Source organism: Dermacentor variabilis, chromosome 9, assembly GCF_050947875.1.
Source record: "Dermacentor variabilis isolate Ectoservices chromosome 9, ASM5094787v1, whole genome shotgun sequence".
Taxonomy (NCBI): domain Eukaryota; kingdom Metazoa; phylum Arthropoda; class Arachnida; order Ixodida; family Ixodidae; genus Dermacentor; species Dermacentor variabilis.
This window is the reverse complement of record NC_134576.1, coordinates 50,971,267-50,990,243: the sequence shown is the minus strand read 5'-3', so window position 1 is coordinate 50,990,243 and position 18,977 is coordinate 50,971,267. Positions and strand designations below refer to the sequence as shown.

The window sequence follows — 18,977 nt, the reverse complement described above, 5'->3', positions numbered from 1 at the left end:
CGCAGCCGAGAACTTGCTCAGTCAAGGAACGCGCGGAAAGAGAGAGAGAGAGAGAATAACTTTATTGAATTGGGGAAATGGGGATAGGGGATTAGGAGCTTGATGAGTGGTGCCCCAAGTCCAGGGCTCCACTGGCTTCTGCCGCTAGCCGAACATGACCAAGAAGAGCCTTCTGCACCTTCGGGTCTGAGCTGGCGAGTTGTGCGGAAAGAAACATTTTACCATAGGGCATAAATCCTTTCGCATTCCAACACATAAGCAGTCAAGTGTCTCTGCCGGGTTCCTGTTTTATATATTCATTTAAATAACTCATGACGTGGCGCCACCTCCTACCCATTGGCGGCACCGTCAGGCGCGCAATGACGCAGGCAATAGGCACACCTTTACAGTGAGCGAAAACAATGGAGCTGCCATGGCGTCGGGGAAGCGTGCTGGTCTGGCATCCTGGAGACCATGCTTCGATTCCCACCCAGAAGTAAAGTTACCAAATTTCCTTCCGAAAGCCTTTCATTTGTTTACAGGAAGTTCCCTTAGAGATTTGACGCCAACCCGGGCATGTTGTGATGTGTTCCTATGATTCGCGCCAAGGGCCATTTTGGTGCAGTCTTTCGGTGACGCCGTCTATGCCGACGGTTGTTCGCGTAATGGAGCATATAATCGACAGTTTTAGCAGAGAATTTACACTCCGCTCAGCTCAGACCAGTGTATCATAAGAATTTACATACAGCCGCTCAGAAGAATGCTGCCCGGAACACGGACGCACACAAATCTCATAGCGGGAGCGGAACGTAGAACGCTGCCCACGTTCTGCTAGGAACCCCATTCAGCGAAGCGTCAGGGTGCGTCTAGTTGCTTTCTCTGTGGTTTTACAGCCAAGCCGAGAGCACGTCACTGGCGACTCTGGGAGACGCGCTTGGTAGATAAGCGAAATCAGTGCATTCTTTGCACGAATAGGAGAGCCTTAAATGTGTGCGGAGCGAAGCCTAAGCAACGTTCTGCTAAAACGACCTTATGCTTTCGCCATAAGACAGGGTTGAGGCAGAGTTCATTGCCTTGGCCCTTGCGCTAGGCTTCATTAGCACGTGTTATGCCCGTACAATAATAATTAGAAAGAGAGAAACGCGCGCGAGTAACACGCGAGCGATTCGAACTGATGTCGATCCAAGGCCAGCACAATGCCCGGGAAAGAGGGGCAAATGAAGAGGCGTCTGGGCAAAAAATAAGACACGCAGTGCGCTCTGCCACTCGAGCAACTAAAGCAAGCATACACGGACTTTCACACTCTGCTCAGTAATATCTACAGCACAGTGGAGCTGTAGATGTTACCAACTCCTGTTTCTGCCGAGGGCATTGTGCGCATAAACACTCTCGTGCAGCTGTGTAACCAATGCAGTGATCTGGGCGGAAGGGACGGTACAGCTGAAGCTGCGTACGCCGACCGTTTCTATTCGCTTTGTCGAAATGCGGCGCCAATGGCGTTCCTCATCCCGTAGTACGAGAGCTGGCTGTCGCTTTCTATGCTTTGGCTTCCTGGCGAAAGTGGCAGAATTTTGGCAGGCGTAACTGTCAATGGCCACCTGTTCAAATCGGCGGTGTCTGTCGGAAGCCGAGAAGCAAGCGAACGAGGAACGTCTGTTTCACATGATGCGATTTCCGTCGCACAGGAAGTGTAATTTCCGTCGTTTGCGACGAAAATCGCAATCGCAGTGCCAATCCCCCGATTTTCGGCTGTGACCAGTCAGTTGGTTGCGCAGTGGCAGCGATCGCTGTGATCTTCCGTCGAAATTGCGAGGAGAGCTAATTCGCCGGTTTGTTTTGGAAGATGGCGTGTCGCTCAACAAGTGCAATACGCGGAGACATGGGTTGCTGAATTCGGTACGTAGGCGAAGGGAGAATAAACTTGTGCCACAGATTCCATTCTCCCATTTCTATGCGTTGGTTGGCACACTACGCAGCAAACACATCCCATTTTCACGTTTGCTTCGTACACCTTAGCGAGTTGCCACGAGACGACGTGGCCTTTTCGTGTCTTCATAATTTTCTTTTGTTGAATAGCATACAAAAACCGCGTGTACGGAGCAGCTTAGGTAATTTCAACGTCGGCAAGGGCAAATGACAAGACAGCAAAATACTCGAAGTTTCAATGTTGTGCTCAACACGGCGCCGTTCTGTTGTATTTTCTTGTCTGTTTTCAAGCGTGAATTTCCCGGTGCATCTTGAAAGGTTAACTTACCCCACTTAAATTTGACAGACCGAACGTGTAGGCTTTCGTATTTTATGTTCTACGACATTTTCTACGCATTAACTCCGTGGCTTGAATAAACAGCGTCATTAATTTGTTTTCGAATATTTCAACTACGTTCACATGCATCTCTTCTTTAGAGATGCTTTTTCTTGCACAGAATCCAATATACATTGAACATCTTGCGGAGTTTGTATCCAAACTGCACCTGTATTAACATTTGCTTTGAATGGTAATTAACACTACAGATAGTAAATTAAGTAAATTATTTGTTTGCTATAGTACAACAGTGACAACGTACCCTCTTGCACCATCGTGTATGCAACAACGCGAAAAGCAGGCAAACAGCCTGTTCTTGTGGAGATGAAACAGTAGAAGATCACACGTTAAAGAAAAGGTAATCAAAAGTGTGCAGTGAAGTCAGGAAGTTACTTCCCTTCCGGTATATCTTTGAATCGTTTAAGTAAAAACTGTCCTTGTACGTTAACAGCTGATCAAGTCTGCAGAAATATCCATACCTTACAGGTTTCTAATAAGAGCTTCTAATAAGTTTGTGATCACATATGCAATAAAGGATCAAAAACTGCTTTTTTCAATGACAAACTTATTCCGAGTTTTACCTACATGCCGACAAGAAAAATAAAATTTATTCACCCGCCACAGTGGCTGCTAACACAAGGTGAGGAATTCAATTATCAGCCATGGCAGCGGCATTTTTATGTGAGAAAATGTGAAAAAAGAGCTCTTGCAGTTAGATTTAGTTCACCATTTATTGAATTTTTAAACTTCCAAATACTGTTGCATAGAGGGACATCCTTATGATAAATCTATCACCAATCGAAAGCAAAGGGCACAGTTTTCTTTCTTATACTTCGAGTGTGTAAACATTCCTTGCAAAATGTATTGTTCAACAGCACTGCACAAATAAGTATGATCAGGCATGTATAAGTGTCAAGACATGAATGCTCATACTACAGCATGCACACAGCGCAAGGAAAACCTTTTTCAAGACTTCTCCCTTCTGGCAGAAATGAGTGGGCCATAAGCAGCATAAACTTTATTACAAGGCATTTTGTAATACCGCTTATGAAAGAATAAAAACAGTGCTTTTAAGAGCAGTACGTCATGCTACTCTAATAAGAGGAACTATGAGCAAGAAAATTTCTGGTAGAGCACTTAAATTCAACGGCAACTTTTGAAAAGACAGAAAATTCCAGGTGAGAGTTGGAGGTACATTTGGCCCGCCCACCCCAACAACAAAGGCATACTACAAGAAGTACTACTGTATGTGGGAAAGCTATCTTGTACAGAAATGAAGAATGATGCAACAAGCTCTCGACAACACTGCAGACTTTCTTGCCAGTTTGGACTCGCTTTCTGATAAGTAAGCTAGAATCAACAATTACACCAGTTCACACACAGTGCTCCACATAGCTGGACAAACACACCCGCAAGTCAACTTTCACAAATGTTCAGCTAGTTTAAGACTATGACCACAGAGCCACCACGTGGGTGAAACAATTATGCCAGGCCTGGACGCAAATTCTACACCCGGTGAAAAGAATATTCTTGAAATAATGGGGGGTGGACAAGCAGATACTATGGAAAATGGCAGATGCTGTGTTTGTGTACAAAGTGTTGCACGGTATCAATTACCAGCAGCGCACAAAAAAGAGAACTCATCGAATACAGGCATCGGGTAATGGCAGGTCTTTTCAACTTTACCATGCTTGAAGACCTCTGCGAGAAAGAGCAAACGAACAAGCACCTAGACACTAGAGCTGCAGCCTGCAGCACAATTTCTTTGCCTGAAGAGCTCCGAACCTGGTACTTAAGTAATATGTCAGGTAGCATATGAGGTGCAAAGTCGACTACCCCTCCCTTCAGGAGCAACTGAACATAAAACAAAACAGGCCCATACCGTGTAGTATGGGGGAAGCAATTAGGCCAGGAGACTATATGCAACTGCCAAGAACACAGAGGAGGTTGCTAATCATGAAGATGCAAGCAAAAATCAGACATAGTACACTGATGTGGCAATAGCAGTGTAGCAGTAGTACGGCACTACATAATATTAAACCCCATACAAGCGAGAACCATTGCAGGTTACCCTACACCTAGAAAAGCTGAACTGAAAGGAATCGAAGTAGCACTTGCAGTGTAAATTTGCAGACTACAACACCCTGCACACCTGTGTGTATTCACCAGAAGCTGTCTGGGCCTGCACATCACACGAGATTGCCAGGAAAATCAGGAGATTGACCCGCGATTTGCAAGCACATGGCCAAAAATTAAACTACGGGATAGTTTGTGTATTCATTATTACGGCTGTGTATCCATTATTAACTAAAGCGCAACAGATTGATAACAGACGAGAACGAAGCGCTCTGTGTGTACACTTCGTTCTTGTCCATTGTATTTCTGTTGCACCATAGTTAATTCATGGGGCTACACAGTAGAAGACCGATACCACCGGCCAATGCCCTAATTCACCCCCCCCCCACACACACACACAAATGTTGCAAGGGTGCATAGAATGAAGCAGTATCAACAGTGTGACACTAGAAACAGATGAGCGCTAACTTCCAACGAAGGTTCATTGCAAAAATGTGTACAGTTTAGATGAAAACAAACAGACAGCTTTGAACGGTAGATAAAAATTGGTGCTTGGTGCAAGCAAACACAAATAAAAACGGTGCAGAAAGAAAATACCGAAAAATTTCTATGCAGGAAAAAATTCATTACAATCGCCAATCGTGCATGCTAGCTTCTTTCAAGAAACACTGTTCTTATTCCAATAGACAGACTGACAGCTGCTTATGCAAGCACACTCTTCCAGCAACATGTTCCAGGTCCCCGCATGCACAGTATCATAATGTTCTCTTTTTCCCTGGACTTGTATATTTGTTTGTACTTACTCTCTTTTCTGTTTTTAATTAGGTTTGCTTTTATCAAGCATTAGTTTTATCAGGTTTCCTTGCTGTGCTGATTTCTCCTAACCTTTATAAATCACTGCATTTTCACGACAAATCTTTTAATTAGGAGTTAGCGTACCATGTTCTTACTGCTTCACACGGTACGCTCTTGCAACATCGGCCAAATTAAAAATTATATGAGGTACACAGAAGCATCTCAAGGGCCAATAAAGTGACTCGTTGCAGTGCAAAACAAAAATAGCTTGGCTGTAAACGGCACCGGAGAACACATAGGATTGAACTAGAAAAACCAAGATGATCTAACAACCGAAAATTTAATGTACACTCCGAGTAAATGCTGGCTGACACGCAATAAACCAAACATACACAAAAAGAAGAAGTATGACAATGTGTGTTTCCTGACAGAAAATTAATCCATTTCCAACGGAGGCCATGCTGACAAGGTTCTCCGGATGTTTTTAGGTCTACAGCTTCCATAATTTCTCTAGGCAGCCTATCTGCACAGAATGCTAGCTTCTATAATGCACGCTCAGGTGTCGAGAGTACATCTTACAGGAAGAAGCTAGCATTCTGTGCACATCGGCTGCCTAGAGAAATTACGAAGCTGTATATGCAAAGACACTGGGAGAATCTTGTTTCAGCATAGCCTCTTATACACTTTCCGAGGTTAATGAAGGAAACATCCCATATCCATCCGTTCGTCGCAACTTCTACGAAAGAGTATCATACGGGTTCCTAGAAAGAAAAATTCGCCCTTGTCCGTGACTCGAACCCGGGACCACCGCCTTTCCGGGGCAGCCGCTCTACCATTTGAGCTAACCAGACACCTAGAAGATGGCAGGCCGAGAAGAAAAGGCAAGAACGTTTGACGTAATATTTGTCCGGAAACATGCAAGGTGGAGACAAGTAGTTATTAAATGGAAAATCAGACATCCACCCGTTCGTAGCAATTGCTACAGAGAAAACCCATACGGTTTTCTCAAAAGGAAAGCCTCGCAGTTGAAGAAAAATTGTCCTGGTCCGGGACTCGAACCCGGAACCACGGCCTATTTGGGGCAGCCGCTCTACCATCTGAGCTAACCAGGCGGTTATCAGATGGCAGGACGAAGTCGAATTGTCGACAACTCGAAGCAAAGGCAAGAATTTGACGGAAACACGCAAGGTGGAGAGACGTCCTGGACCAGGACGAAGCTTTGTCAACGGCGAGGCTTTTCTTCCGAGTAACCCGTAGGGGTATCCTTTGTAGCAACTGCTACGAACAGGCGGATGTCTTATTTTCCTTTTAATAATTACTTCTCTCCACCTTGCGGGTTTCCGCAGAACTATTACGTGAAACTTTCAGTGACGGATGCGCTTTCTTTTGGGATCTGTATGGACACATATCAGTTCTTGCTTCTTTTTGTGTAACTTCGATTTATTGCGTGTCAGCTAGCATTTACTCGTCTTGTTCAATAAACTTTCATTTGTTAGTGCGCCTTACGATCGTCATGGGCTCTAGCAGGAAGGTGTTCATTCTTTTTACAGCGAAGATGCCTAGGAGGTGGAACACTCGTACTCCGACCACAGAAACCCTACTGCGGGGGTATGCGCCATAGTTTAGGGGGGTATGAGTCATTGCATTCGTCCTACCTGCAGATGGACAAATTTCTCGTTGGGTAGGCATACAAATATTTATGCATTCGAGTCTCGCACCAATATGGATATTTCTTCTGCAGCGAAGCTTTCTTTATGGAAAACCAGTATAAGTTTTTTGTGCATAATCGGCTACTGTCGAGTGGACAAAATGTTCGTTTCTAAGATAGTTCGCACAACAAGAAGAGCTTGTGTGACAATTTCATCGCTGTTACACTTACCACGTTACAAATGTTTCGATTGCGACATTTGACGATCGTGGTCTGCACCACGCAAGGAAAAATTAGCACAAAGCCTGCATGGCGGAAGATATCGAGAAACAACGCAAGAACCATTACCGTTTCTTCCACTCAGTACAATAAGTTGCACATTTTTGTCAGAAACTCAAATCATCGATTTTGATAGCAATTTATTAGGCAGCTATAAGAAGTACTTGTATTATCGGTTGGGTACACTTGTAAACATACGCTTATTAACCGAATTAACGAGCATGGTATGACTCGCGCACACAGAAACAACTTATCTCACTGGATGACCGCGGGCGCTCGTTGTCAAAACGCATGTGTGAGGAAGAACAGCAGCACTGGTGAGCGACTGGCCCTTCATGCTGCTTCTCGCTCCAATGCGGACTAAGCGCAGAGAGCATAGTGCATACGAAGCTATTAAACCTCAGTATACCTACAATCTGTACCGACCGCTGATCCCTTTCAAGACAGGGCCTCACGCATCAGGCGCGCCGTACGCAGCTGCCCCCGAAGTAAACAACATCTCCCAAAACAGCCCCTTCACCCCCCCCCCCCCCCTTGGGGCGCCGGAGCCCTGACGGCACGCCCTCTCGGCCTTTGGGATTGGGGAATAATAAATGCACTCCGAACTGCCTGGTACCATGGCTGTGTGCCCCCCCCCCGCCCCCCCGTGGTTGCTTAGTGGCTATGGTGTTGAGCTGCTAACCACGAGGTTGCGGGATCGAAATCATTTCGACGGGGCGAAATGCGAAAACACCCGTGTCATTTCATTAATGTGCACATTAAAGAGCCCGAGGCGATCTAAGTTTCCGGAGTCACCCACTACGGTGTGCCTCGTAATCAGATCATGGTTCTGGCACGCAAAACCGCATAATTCAATTAATGGCTATGTAGAAAAACTTGGCTATACGCGTAAAGACCACCTTACAGTCCGACGCACCTTGCGCGTGAACCAGCGTCGGCGAAGGTTGGCGATGTCAGCTTCGTCTTATTACCGCTACGCGAAAACTCGCCCTTCTATAGTCCACGTCGTGCGCCGCACCCCCTAGACGCGTGAGCATTTCATACAAAACTAGGCGTTTCAGGATGAACACGAGACTGCTAGGTCGCTGCAATGTGCAAGGGAACGCGCCACCGCGAGCGGCGAGACGCGGACGCGGTGAATTTTGAGTGACCGAGGCCCGTGCGGGATGGAGCCATGCATGTCGCATCTCGCGCCTGCTGTAGCTGGGGAACCCCGATGGACGCCCGATACATCGGCGCTTTGGCTGGCGTGGCGTCGGCCTGCCGAGCGTGCGCGCGCGTCAATGCTACGTCGGACTCTAAAGCGGCCTCAACAGTCCCCCTGTCATGCGAAACACAGCACGCTTACATCAGCGCCAACACCACAAAGCGTGGCACGCGGGCAACGGCTGAATTGTCTGAACGAAATCGCCTGCATTTCCCGAAGAAAGCTAAGTTTCAAAAATATTTTTTAGGACCCGAAGACGTTCTACATAATTTTTCAAAACAGTAAGTTCAAGAATACCGAAGCGTGTCAGCTTACAAGTGCGTAACGGAGTGCCAATAACAAATGAAATTTTCGTAAGAATTTTCTAGATTAGTCAAAGCTAACAAACGTGAGGTATTAGTTACGTGTCACAAAGAGTCATTCATAGAAACTGTAAATGTCCTTTAGAGCGGCGCATGATTTATTTGTTATCTAACTTAGATGTCCTGGTCCACAGCCGCGACAAGTCTGGTCATCTCAGTTTGATGGTGCTTCATAAATGTAGGTAATAAAGAAAAAAAATGATGCTCTTTTTGCGATGAGAAGCGAACCAAAATGTAACAGAGGCAAGTATAGTTAATGAAATAATGAGAATCAGCCATGAATTGTAGTCAACGGTTTTATTATGTAAATGTTGTGCAGCGAACGATTAGGCCGGGGTATATGCTGCAGTTCTGATATTTAGAGTAAGACCGAGAATAATTAAAATTACAAGGTATGGCAAGACAAAGCAAGCTAAAGCCACGCGACACTTATCCAGTGGCTGCAGTTCCCATACGCAATCGCGCCTGTGGCACGCACCCCACTTTAGACGGCTATAACAGATGAATCGTCAAAGAAAACGAGATAGCTGCACTATCAGCGAGATTCGCGCAGTTAAACAGCAAGACACCCGCAAGGGAGTGCATTCGGGTAATAATGCATTGCATTAAAAACATTCTCGAAACGACAAGCAAAAGCGAATCATAGAACGCAGACTAGAATAACCAAGCCCTTTACGAGAACCCCCTGGGAAACCTATATAACTGCCATTGCAAAGACCTTACCTGATCATACGACCAGGAGGACGAGGGCCTGTGTGGGTCTTGCAGCCGTAGATGCAAATAGTCGATGCTGATCTAGTGTCGTCCAGGCAGCGTCGACCGACGCTGGTGCAATCTCGAGCTCGATGCTGGAGCTTGGCCACAGTGCTGGAGACGCTTTGCCGACCCGTGTTCACGTTTGCCAGTTCCTGGACAAAGGAAGGACCTCTTGAGCATCGGTCCAAGTGGGAGCTCGAAGTGAGCGTGGGCCAGGAAGCCCGGCTGCCGCCGCGCCCGGGACCCAATCTTCTCGCTCGTGTGCCACGCTGGTCGCGTTCTTCCGAATGCTGCCACGCGCACCTGCCACGCTCAGATCGGAATGCGCTGCACCGCCCCAAATTTCCGCTTCGTCGTCGTCGTCTGTGCGACTGATGCCACGCAGAACCGAGAAAATTGTGGCATTGGTATATTCAGCCCTATTTATCATTTTCCCTGCGCCTTCCGGACATTGTGCCAATATTCCTTGCAGAATTTTCTGCGGTAGTACCGGCCCTTCATAAATTAAGCACAACAATAGATTATGTAATCATTGTTACTGATTCTTTAACCTTGTGTACTACAATCACCACACCTAATGAATCTCGGGTTCTGCGAGTGCTGAAATCCTTAGTACCTGAAGACTTAACTAATATCCATTTAGTCTGGGTACCTTGGCATACAGGCCTAGTTCTAAATAAAACGGCTGATTCATGGGCGAAAGCGTCGCTAGCTGGCCCAGCCATCTAAATTCTCCCTACATCAGCCTTAATCATAGCTCCAAGATTTGAGAGGCAAATGATAATGCGAGACTTGTCTGTGCCATCTATAACAAGTTCCTCGCCTTTCAAATACTTATTCAACCGCTGTAAAAGCACTCTTTGCCAATATAGAAAAATTGTAGTACCTATTAGTAGGCTTCGCTGTTGTGTACCTTCTTTTAAGATTTATACAGGGCTGGCCTGGCAACTTCACCGATTTGTCACCGATTCGTCATGTGAGTAAGGAAGATGAAACCACAGAACATTTTTTTTTAATTTCTTGTCGGCGATTTATTAGCTTAAGAAATCGTACCCTAGAAACACGCCTTCTCGTATTAGATTTAATTCCTCAATATAAGCTTTCTTTCTGTGCCTGTACGTTTGGGCATAGCGACGGAAGGCTAGCGCAGCCATCCAAAATTTTCTTTTAGCATCAAAGAAATTTAATCTCCGAATACAAATATTTTTGGCCTCCTCTTCTATCACAGAAATCGAACTTGAATTGTTTTTGCTTTATGGTATGGCGTAATTTTCCGTTTCAAAAGATTATGCAGGCTCTGCACTCTATGTTTCCATTACAGCTTACCTACAATAAAATTTTGACATATTACACTTTACTATGAACTATCCGATTCTTGGCCAATCCTGCCGGAGTTAGCAGCACGAGGTCGCCAGCTCCCATCCAGGGAACATCACTTAATTCGGTTGCGCCAAAATTCAACTATACCCTACTTTCCTGGACAAAAGGAGTTTAGCTCGCGTGAGCGCCACCTCGTAGCATAATAATATCAACACATTTTTCAGGCTCCCGCGGAGGCGGAGTGATGCCGTTATAAAGAAATTACGCAGAACTCATCCTGCGATGGCTGTTAACGATAATGCGAATAGCAAACGAGAAATGTAGCGACAGACCACATTCCTGTAGTGACATTTATTATCTACGTGCAGTAGCAATTTTGACACCATCATTACTTCGCCTAAATGCCACATACTGCAATGTCGACCCACTTTACTATGGCCCTAGCTTGCCAAGGTCGCGCATGAATATGGAGGCATGACGATGATATGCATGACGTTGACGCAGTGACAGTGCAGAAACTTGACAGTGCAGAAACTGACAGCAGAAATCGATCGAGCGATCGACAAAGGCGTGTAACGACGATGGCATCAAGACATTCGATATCGATTAGTGAATTAGGGAGATGCTGTGACAACGACTTGAGTACGATTATATCACGACTGTACGATGACGTGACGATGAGGGCAACCAGATTGTGTGACGACAACCGGATGAAGAAGCGGCAGTGACAACAATGTCCCTTGCTGGCATGCTAGCTTCTGTGTCACGACGACACAATGACAAAGATGGCATGATAGTGGCTGCGTAATCACGATTGAATGCAGACAGCATGAGTATGATAAAATGACGAATACGAGGTCGATGGATCGACGACGGTGGTACGGCGACGATGGCGTGACGACGATATATATATATATATATATATATATAGTCCCGGGTTAGTGATAGTGAAGAAAGCAGCCAAACTGGGAAAGACGAAACCAGCGTTTTATTGGGCGAACTTGTGCCCTCAAAAACAGGCTACACTCAAAGAACGGCAACAGCGGCGAACACAGTCGGCGATCGCCGAAAATCTGATCAGTGGGTCAAGCACGTCGGCTTTTATACATCAGTCGTCGAATGTCCCATAGTAATCGCTGGGACCCGCGTGCATTCCACAAAGTTCTACATTATTAGCGTCGCGCACACATGCAATCAGATTACACAAGGTTCGGTCACAGACAGCGGATGGAAGCATCGATAACATTCCAGAAACTTCCGATACATGCAGGCGAGTCCTGCGCGTTGACATTTGTTAGGCGGTGAAACATGTCGCCCGATAAAGACAAACAAGTACACGTGTCAATATATCTAAAACCCTGCAATACACCGCCTATTTGAGATTACGTCTCCATATGACGAGTAGCATACCTGCTGTCCTTAACTTTGCAGCTGCATTCCGTTCTTCAAGAACACTGGCAAACCATTCGTACGATTGCATACCACTTCCCAATGGTGAAAGAATTCGCGGCAAACAACAGCGCAGGTAAAAAAAAAAAACTTCTCGGCATCTGTAATGCAACATGCCCCCCACCACCACCACCCCCCGTAGGGAGATTTAAACACTGTGCTACGTTCGGTTCTCCCACAGCACGGAAAAATCACGTGTATAGCGTTTACAAGCACTGTTACGCATTATTGCAGTACAGAACAAGAGACTGCAGGAATGTGGGACCGCTATTCAGAACTTTGACATTGCAAGCTTGCAAGACGTGTATTTAAAGCAATTTGGTTACATGTATTCAGGCAAAATGCTTTCCAGCTAGCTTACGCGAATCGTGCGATTTCTTTTCTATATAAATAAAAAGTGTTGCTTTAAGGCTCACTGATACCATTGTGATCGGCTTTGTGTTAATTTACGGCGCTTGGCACTGAAAAGGAACAACAACTAACTATACATGATACCAGCCTCCCTAGGCGCCGACTACCGGGGTTTATGGGATCAGAGTCCCCACCGTAGTTACCAGGGGGGGGGGGGGCGGCTGAACCCCCCCCTACACACACACCTAAAGTGCCATTACCAGAGCTTTGTCACCCACAATGTTTGACGTTTCTTTTTTGTGACATGAAATTTTACTGGGGCTATTAGCTTACTGCATCATTGTTGGGGTGGACATGCACTGCTTTTAATTCATACCTTCGCTTCATTTCTCCAAATCCTGACAATAGGAGGACGCGCGCAGCAGAAGACCACTAGCGGCAGCTGCCTCATCCGTATTTTCTCGCGTCAACATGGTTATAAATGTCCACTGTAAAGACCATGCACATACACATTAAATTTATACAAAAAGCACAATGTTTATGATATTTTTGAAAAAGATGGAGGCAGCAAAGTAAAAATTATTTCTAAAGGTATGGATAGCCGTGCATAGAGAGTGAATATGTTGCTTTGTGTTCACCATGCTTCAAATTGCTTTTCATACTTTATTGAAGCTGAAAAAAAAACCTACAGACTTCAGTGACCCCTTCGACCGACCTTATCAATGGCCTGTGAAATGCACGTGAATGTTGCCTCAGTACTGCTTCTCTTTCCAGTAAGCTATGCTAACGACTCATGAAAAAAAAACGTCATTAATTTACAACATATTTCGGGATAGAAACGTCAGTTTCATGCAAAGGTCATAAATATATACACGGTGTCCATATTAGTTACATGCGCCAAGATTTAAGAAATGAGCAATGCGTTACTCGGAAGAAAACCTAGTGCATATTGTTTCCAGTACAGTGGAGCAGCTCTCAGTAACTTTTTCGTTACTGAAATTTAATTAGGTAAGTGAAATGATTATATAACACGAGACGTACTATCCTAAATAAAGTGAGTGTGACGCATTCATAGGCACAGCCAAGGGACATCAAACTGGTATTTTCAGCGACGTACTAATTCCATACTAATTTTCTTTTTTGACGAATCAATAAACATCGCGAAATATGGAGAATACCACGTGGTTGCGCTCCCACCCGCATCATAAAGCAGCACCCTCGAACAGACTCCCTCTGAGTCTGTTCGAGCGCGCCCCGGCTGAAGTTACATGTCGTGTTTGGTGTTAGTTGGAAGCAAGCTGTGATAGCTGTTCTCTTAGAGTAGATAAAGTCTACCGATTTTTTTTTTTTTTTTGCAACAAAACCTATCACCACAAAAGCGAATTGACAATGTCAGTGCACAGTACAGTGTCTTACTCTAATGAGCAGAAGGTAAATATGATCCTCGGATTGGGCTCTGCAAATGTCAAGAGGATGGCCGTATTATATATATATATATATATATATATATATATATATATATATATATATATATATATATATATATATATATCATGAAAGTGTGGCGTTAGATTAAACGCATCGACTATCATCAGAATTTATGAAAACCTGAGACAAACCAGCAACTTAAAGATACAGCGGCGGACGCATGCATCTTTGAGTCCTAGCCTACGCACGGATGTTCTAGAATTTATGGCCTCAAACTGTCATGCTAGCGTGCGGGACGTGGCCGACAAGGTATCAATGTCCGTGTCATCAGTATGGAGGATTCTAAATGACGGCGTTTCACCCGTACTACCTTAACCAGCACCAATGCTTAAAAGATCGTAACCTGTAGAATCGTGTAGATTTCTCGAATAGGGTCCTGACAAAAACCCGTGAGTTTCCGGACTTTTTGAACAACATGTGCACAGATGACGCCAATTTTCGCAATAGCGTCCTGATAAATTTGCATAATGCACGCCATTGGTGGTGGAATGCATTTATTGAGAGAGAGAGAGAGAGGTGTGAACTCGCGCAGAAGCCCTACATACTAGGTGGGGTCCCGGACTATCATCGAATCGGCCAGCCTGGCCCTCTTGACCAAGGCCTTTTGGGCCTGAAGGTCTGAGCAACCAAGCAGGGCCGCCTCGCAGTCCTCTCGGGCAGGGTCGGGGTGGGGTGTGAGATCCGAATTTTGCTGGCAGGCCCACACTATGTGATAAGTCTCAGCCACCTCGCCACAGTGTTGGCACCTGCCAGTGACCGCAGGATCAAAATGTTTCAAAACTGCCGGGCACAGCATGTTGGTGTAACGGATTCGTTCGCTTTCCCCAGTCCCGTAACCTGGGGCTGGGTACCGGCGATGGCTATCCTTATAATAGGTAGAAATGTCTTTGAAAGTTAAGAGTGTTCCGCCTTCTTGTTCGAGGACGTCAGGGGCCAAAGGGGACGCCCCGTGAGTGAGTGCTCGGGCTGCCGCATCAGCAGCTTCCTTCCCTTGAAGGCCCTGATGGCCAGGAGTCCAAACTATACAGCGGGGGGTGGGATCGACATCCTTGCTGCAGTTTCTCAGTATTCGCTCGGCCAATAGGGTGACCCAACCAGCATCGTAATTACGACATGCGCCACGCGAATCCGTAATAATATATTTAGAATTAGAGTCCGAGGCAGCTAGGGCGATTGCTACCTCCTCTGCTTGTGTTGTACCTGGTGCACCAACAGTGAGCCCATCCACCTGAGTTCCCTGACGTATGATTGCTGCTGTATACCATACCCCGTGGCTTGGCCCAGCGACATCTACATAGGAAACCGTGTTTGTTGCTATAGTGACGCTCCAAAGCTTCCGCCCTACCTTGGCGGCGTCCAATATGGTCTTCTCTATCCATCTTGGTTGGAAGGGGTAGAACTCGAATGGCGCGTCTCCATAGTTCTGGCAGTCTGACTCTTTCTTGTATGTGAAAATCGTGTTGGATGTGTTGTCGAGCCAGAAGTAGTTGGTCCGATCGTGTTTGGGCTAACCTTGTGTATTGATTTGCTAGATGAGCTTCTTTGAGCTCCTGGAAGGTGTTGACCATTCCAAGATCGAAAAGTCGTCCGTTGGAAGTGGATACCGGGAGATCAAGAGCCCTTTTCATCATTTTGCGGAGGATAACCTTTAACCTGTCTTCATGGTCCGCAAGTGGAGGTAGGCTACTGAATACAGGATGCGGCTAGTTACGAAGCGTGAGAGAGCCGCACCATATCCTTGCTTCGTAACCCTCCTCTCTTATTGGAGACACGGCGGATCATTCGACCCACCTGGTCTCCAATCTTCTGGAGCTTTTGAAGTGTTGTGCGGAACTTTCGCTGATGGCGTACGAAGAGTCCCAGAATTCTAATTTCCTTAGACTCGTGGATGGGGCCACTGCCGAGGGATAAGTGGACGTTTGTATTATCCTTAGGGGAAGCCCTAAAGTGAACAAATTCTGACTTTGCTGGTGCACATTGGAGGCCGCAGTGCTCCGCGTAGCGATCCACTACCCGTGCTGCTGCTTGCAGGCTCTCCTCCATGTTCCCTAAGTTGCCTTCGGTGGCCCAGATCGTGATATCATCAGCATACAGCGCATGCCGTATGCCTTCAATATCATTCAAATGTGCCGGAAGGTGTAGCATAGCTAAATTGAAGAGCAGTGGAGACAAGACCGTGCCTTGTGGCGTGCCCTGCGTGCCAATTTGATAGGGTCCGTGTTCGGTGTCTTGAATACGGATCAGTGCAGCCCGATCTGTCAAAAAATCTTATGTAATTGAAAGTGTAGCGGCCGCAGTGTGTCTCACTGAGGTGACTCAGTATGACGCTGTGTTTAACGTTATCGAAAGCACCCTTCAAGTCCAAGGCTATGATATCCTTGTCATTATGAGGGTGCTCGATAGGCTGTATTACTTCTCTGTTGGGTTGGAGCAGGATGCCCTGCGCTGACTTATGGGGGCGAAAGCCGAACATCGTGTCCGAGAAAGTGTTACGGTGTTCCAAATATTCTGAGAGTCTATCGCGCACCATCGTTTCCATCAGTTTGCCCGCACACGATGTAAGCGAGATAGGTCCTAAGTTGTCTGTGTTTATTGACTTGCCTGATTTAGGAATGAATGCAACCAGTGCTGTCTTCCAATCTAAGGGAACCGGTTTTTGCCCTTTCCAATTTGCGTTATAATATTCGAGCAGGGCTACTTATGCCTGGTCAGAGAGGTTGGCCAGCAGTGTGACTGTGACCTTGTCCCTACCTGGCGCCGTGCCCGTGCGCATCTTGGGCAGAGCCGCCTTGAGGTCGTAGAGTTGGAACGGTTGGTCCAACTATGGATTATCTTTGCCTGCACAAAGATATTCCGTGCCTTTGGGGTCCTGTTTCTGGCACAAGTACTTGTCCCGTAACGTCTCGGCCAGGTGTGTTGTGGTGCCCTTGAAGTTGTGGAGTGCACGTTGTGTCTATGTTTCTCCTCTTGATTGTGAGGGGTCAATAAGATGGCGGAAAAATCTCCATGTACTCTTACCAGACATTTGTGTAGCTGTTGTGCCGCACCGGTCCACCCAGTTAGTGTCAGCCAGGTGAGAGGCATATTCCGCGGCCTTTGGGGTGAGCTCTACAATTCGTCTTTTGAGTGCACGGTTGTGTTTCTGTCTATGCCAGCGTTTGGTAAGACTGCGGCGGGCTTCCCAGAGGTGAAGTAGATGGTTATCCACAGCTGGGCAGTCCTCCGTTGTCTGGATGTGCTTCTCGTGTTTGAGGGTTGAGGTGAGTATTCGTGCCCATGCTTCATATCCATGTTCAAAGAGATCGGTGGCAGGTAAGTACTTACGGAGTGCCTGCCAGTTTGGGAGTCGGGCGTGAGTAAGTGGCCTCTTTAGAGGTCGTACATGTATTAATGTATTAATGATACAATGGTCACTGCCGAGAGTGTCCTCCATGTTGTGCCATTCAATCTTTTGTACGTGTTTGGAAAGCGTCAGGTCAGGGCATGTGTCCCTGGTGACGGAATTCCCCATACGCATAGGGTGTGCGGTGTCGGTTTGCAGAGTGATGCCTAGCATTGAGATAATCTCCGCTAGCTTACGCCCACGTGCTTCCTCCTTCCTGTAACCCCATAGTTGACTGGGAGCATTGAAATCGCCCACAATCAACAATGGGTCTCGACTCGCCATCTTCAGCGCCCGACTAAATATGTCAGAGAAATTAACGTGCTTGAGTTTGGGTGGACAACAGGTATTAAGAATATGCACTGATGAGTCAGAGCGGCGCAGGGGAAGCACAGTGACCATTGTGCTTGAGTTTGAGTGGACAACAGATATTAAGAATATGAACTGATGAGTCAGAGCGGCGCAGGGGAAGCACAGTGACCATTGTGCTTGAGTTTGGGTGGACAACAGATATTAAGAATATGCACTGATGAGTCAAGAATGGCGCAGGGGAAGCACAGTGACTTCCTGCGCCGTGTACGATTTGTATACAAGAATACAGGTGGATGGGTCTTTCTGGAATGTGTTGTAGCCCGACATTTTGGCAGATGCACCAAGTTCTCGCAGAGCTACAATGACTGCTAGGAATTCAAGAGTTTCGAGGTAGAGGCTGAAGTGTGTTCTTTTATGCCGATCATGGAATCCTCTAAAATTCCACTGTATTATTGATAAAGGTTCCCGTTTTGGCTTGCGAGGTGACCGGTTAATCCCCTGAGCCTTCTTACACGAGGCTGGTTGGTCTAACCCGCCCACTGCCGCAACTGCTAGGGGGAGCCATCATTTTCATCGTCATCGACAGAACGAAATTTTTGATGGGCGGTTCACCTCCTTGACAGGTCTTGCGCGCCTAAACAATTTTGGACTGGCCTGGATCCAGGCCTTGATGTTTTGAGTTACTTGTACCTGTTGAGTTATAGTGGCTGCAATTTGTTGCAACCGAGCTTGAATGGTCTCCGCAATTAGTGCGGCAAACTGCGCCATTTGTTCGGCCATGGTTTGCTCAAGCGCCGTTATGCGGCTTTCCAAGTTAGCCATTACAACAGGGGAGCGTGACATCGGAGCAAAGCTCGAGCACACAGACGCCGAGTCGTCCCCCTCATCCATTGTTTCTGGAACAAGCGGCTCTGCCCTAGCCTTTACCAGTGCTTTGAGTTTAGTTGCCAGCTGCGCGTTCTGCCTTCTGAGAAATTTCTAATTCTTTTCTCTGCTCCAGTACCATGGAGGTGGGGGAGGGTTGAGAGGAAGTAGAGGCAACCCCCGCCCAGTTGCTCACCTGGATTGCGGTAGGGTTGTTGCCAAGCGGTGGAAAATCTTTTGCCTTGAAAGCTGGCGGCTTGGCACTGCTCCCAGATTTCGCATGTTGGTGCTGAGAAGGTTGCTTTCGGTTGGCTTGCCCGGACTTGCCCATCTTGTTGGTCGCGCTTACGTGGTCCTGCTGGGTGACGTGTCCCTTCTTGCCCGTCTTCAGTGGTTGACCCCGTTCT

The 18,977-nt window shown here is 46.6% G+C and overlaps 1 protein-coding gene across 1 annotated transcript in view; it reads right to left on the bottom strand.

The window, feature by feature from the left end:
• The window catches only part of LOC142592671 (uncharacterized), a 473,797-nt gene that overhangs the window by 377,078 nt on the left and 77,742 nt on the right, over window positions 1–18,977 (bottom strand). The window contains exon 2 of the mRNA XM_075704237.1: window positions 9,372–9,556. Coding sequence (XP_075560352.1) covers window positions 9,372–9,379 — 8 coding nt within the window. The 5' untranslated portion in view covers window positions 9,380–9,556. The remainder of the gene's footprint in view (window positions 1–9,371; window positions 9,557–18,977) is intronic.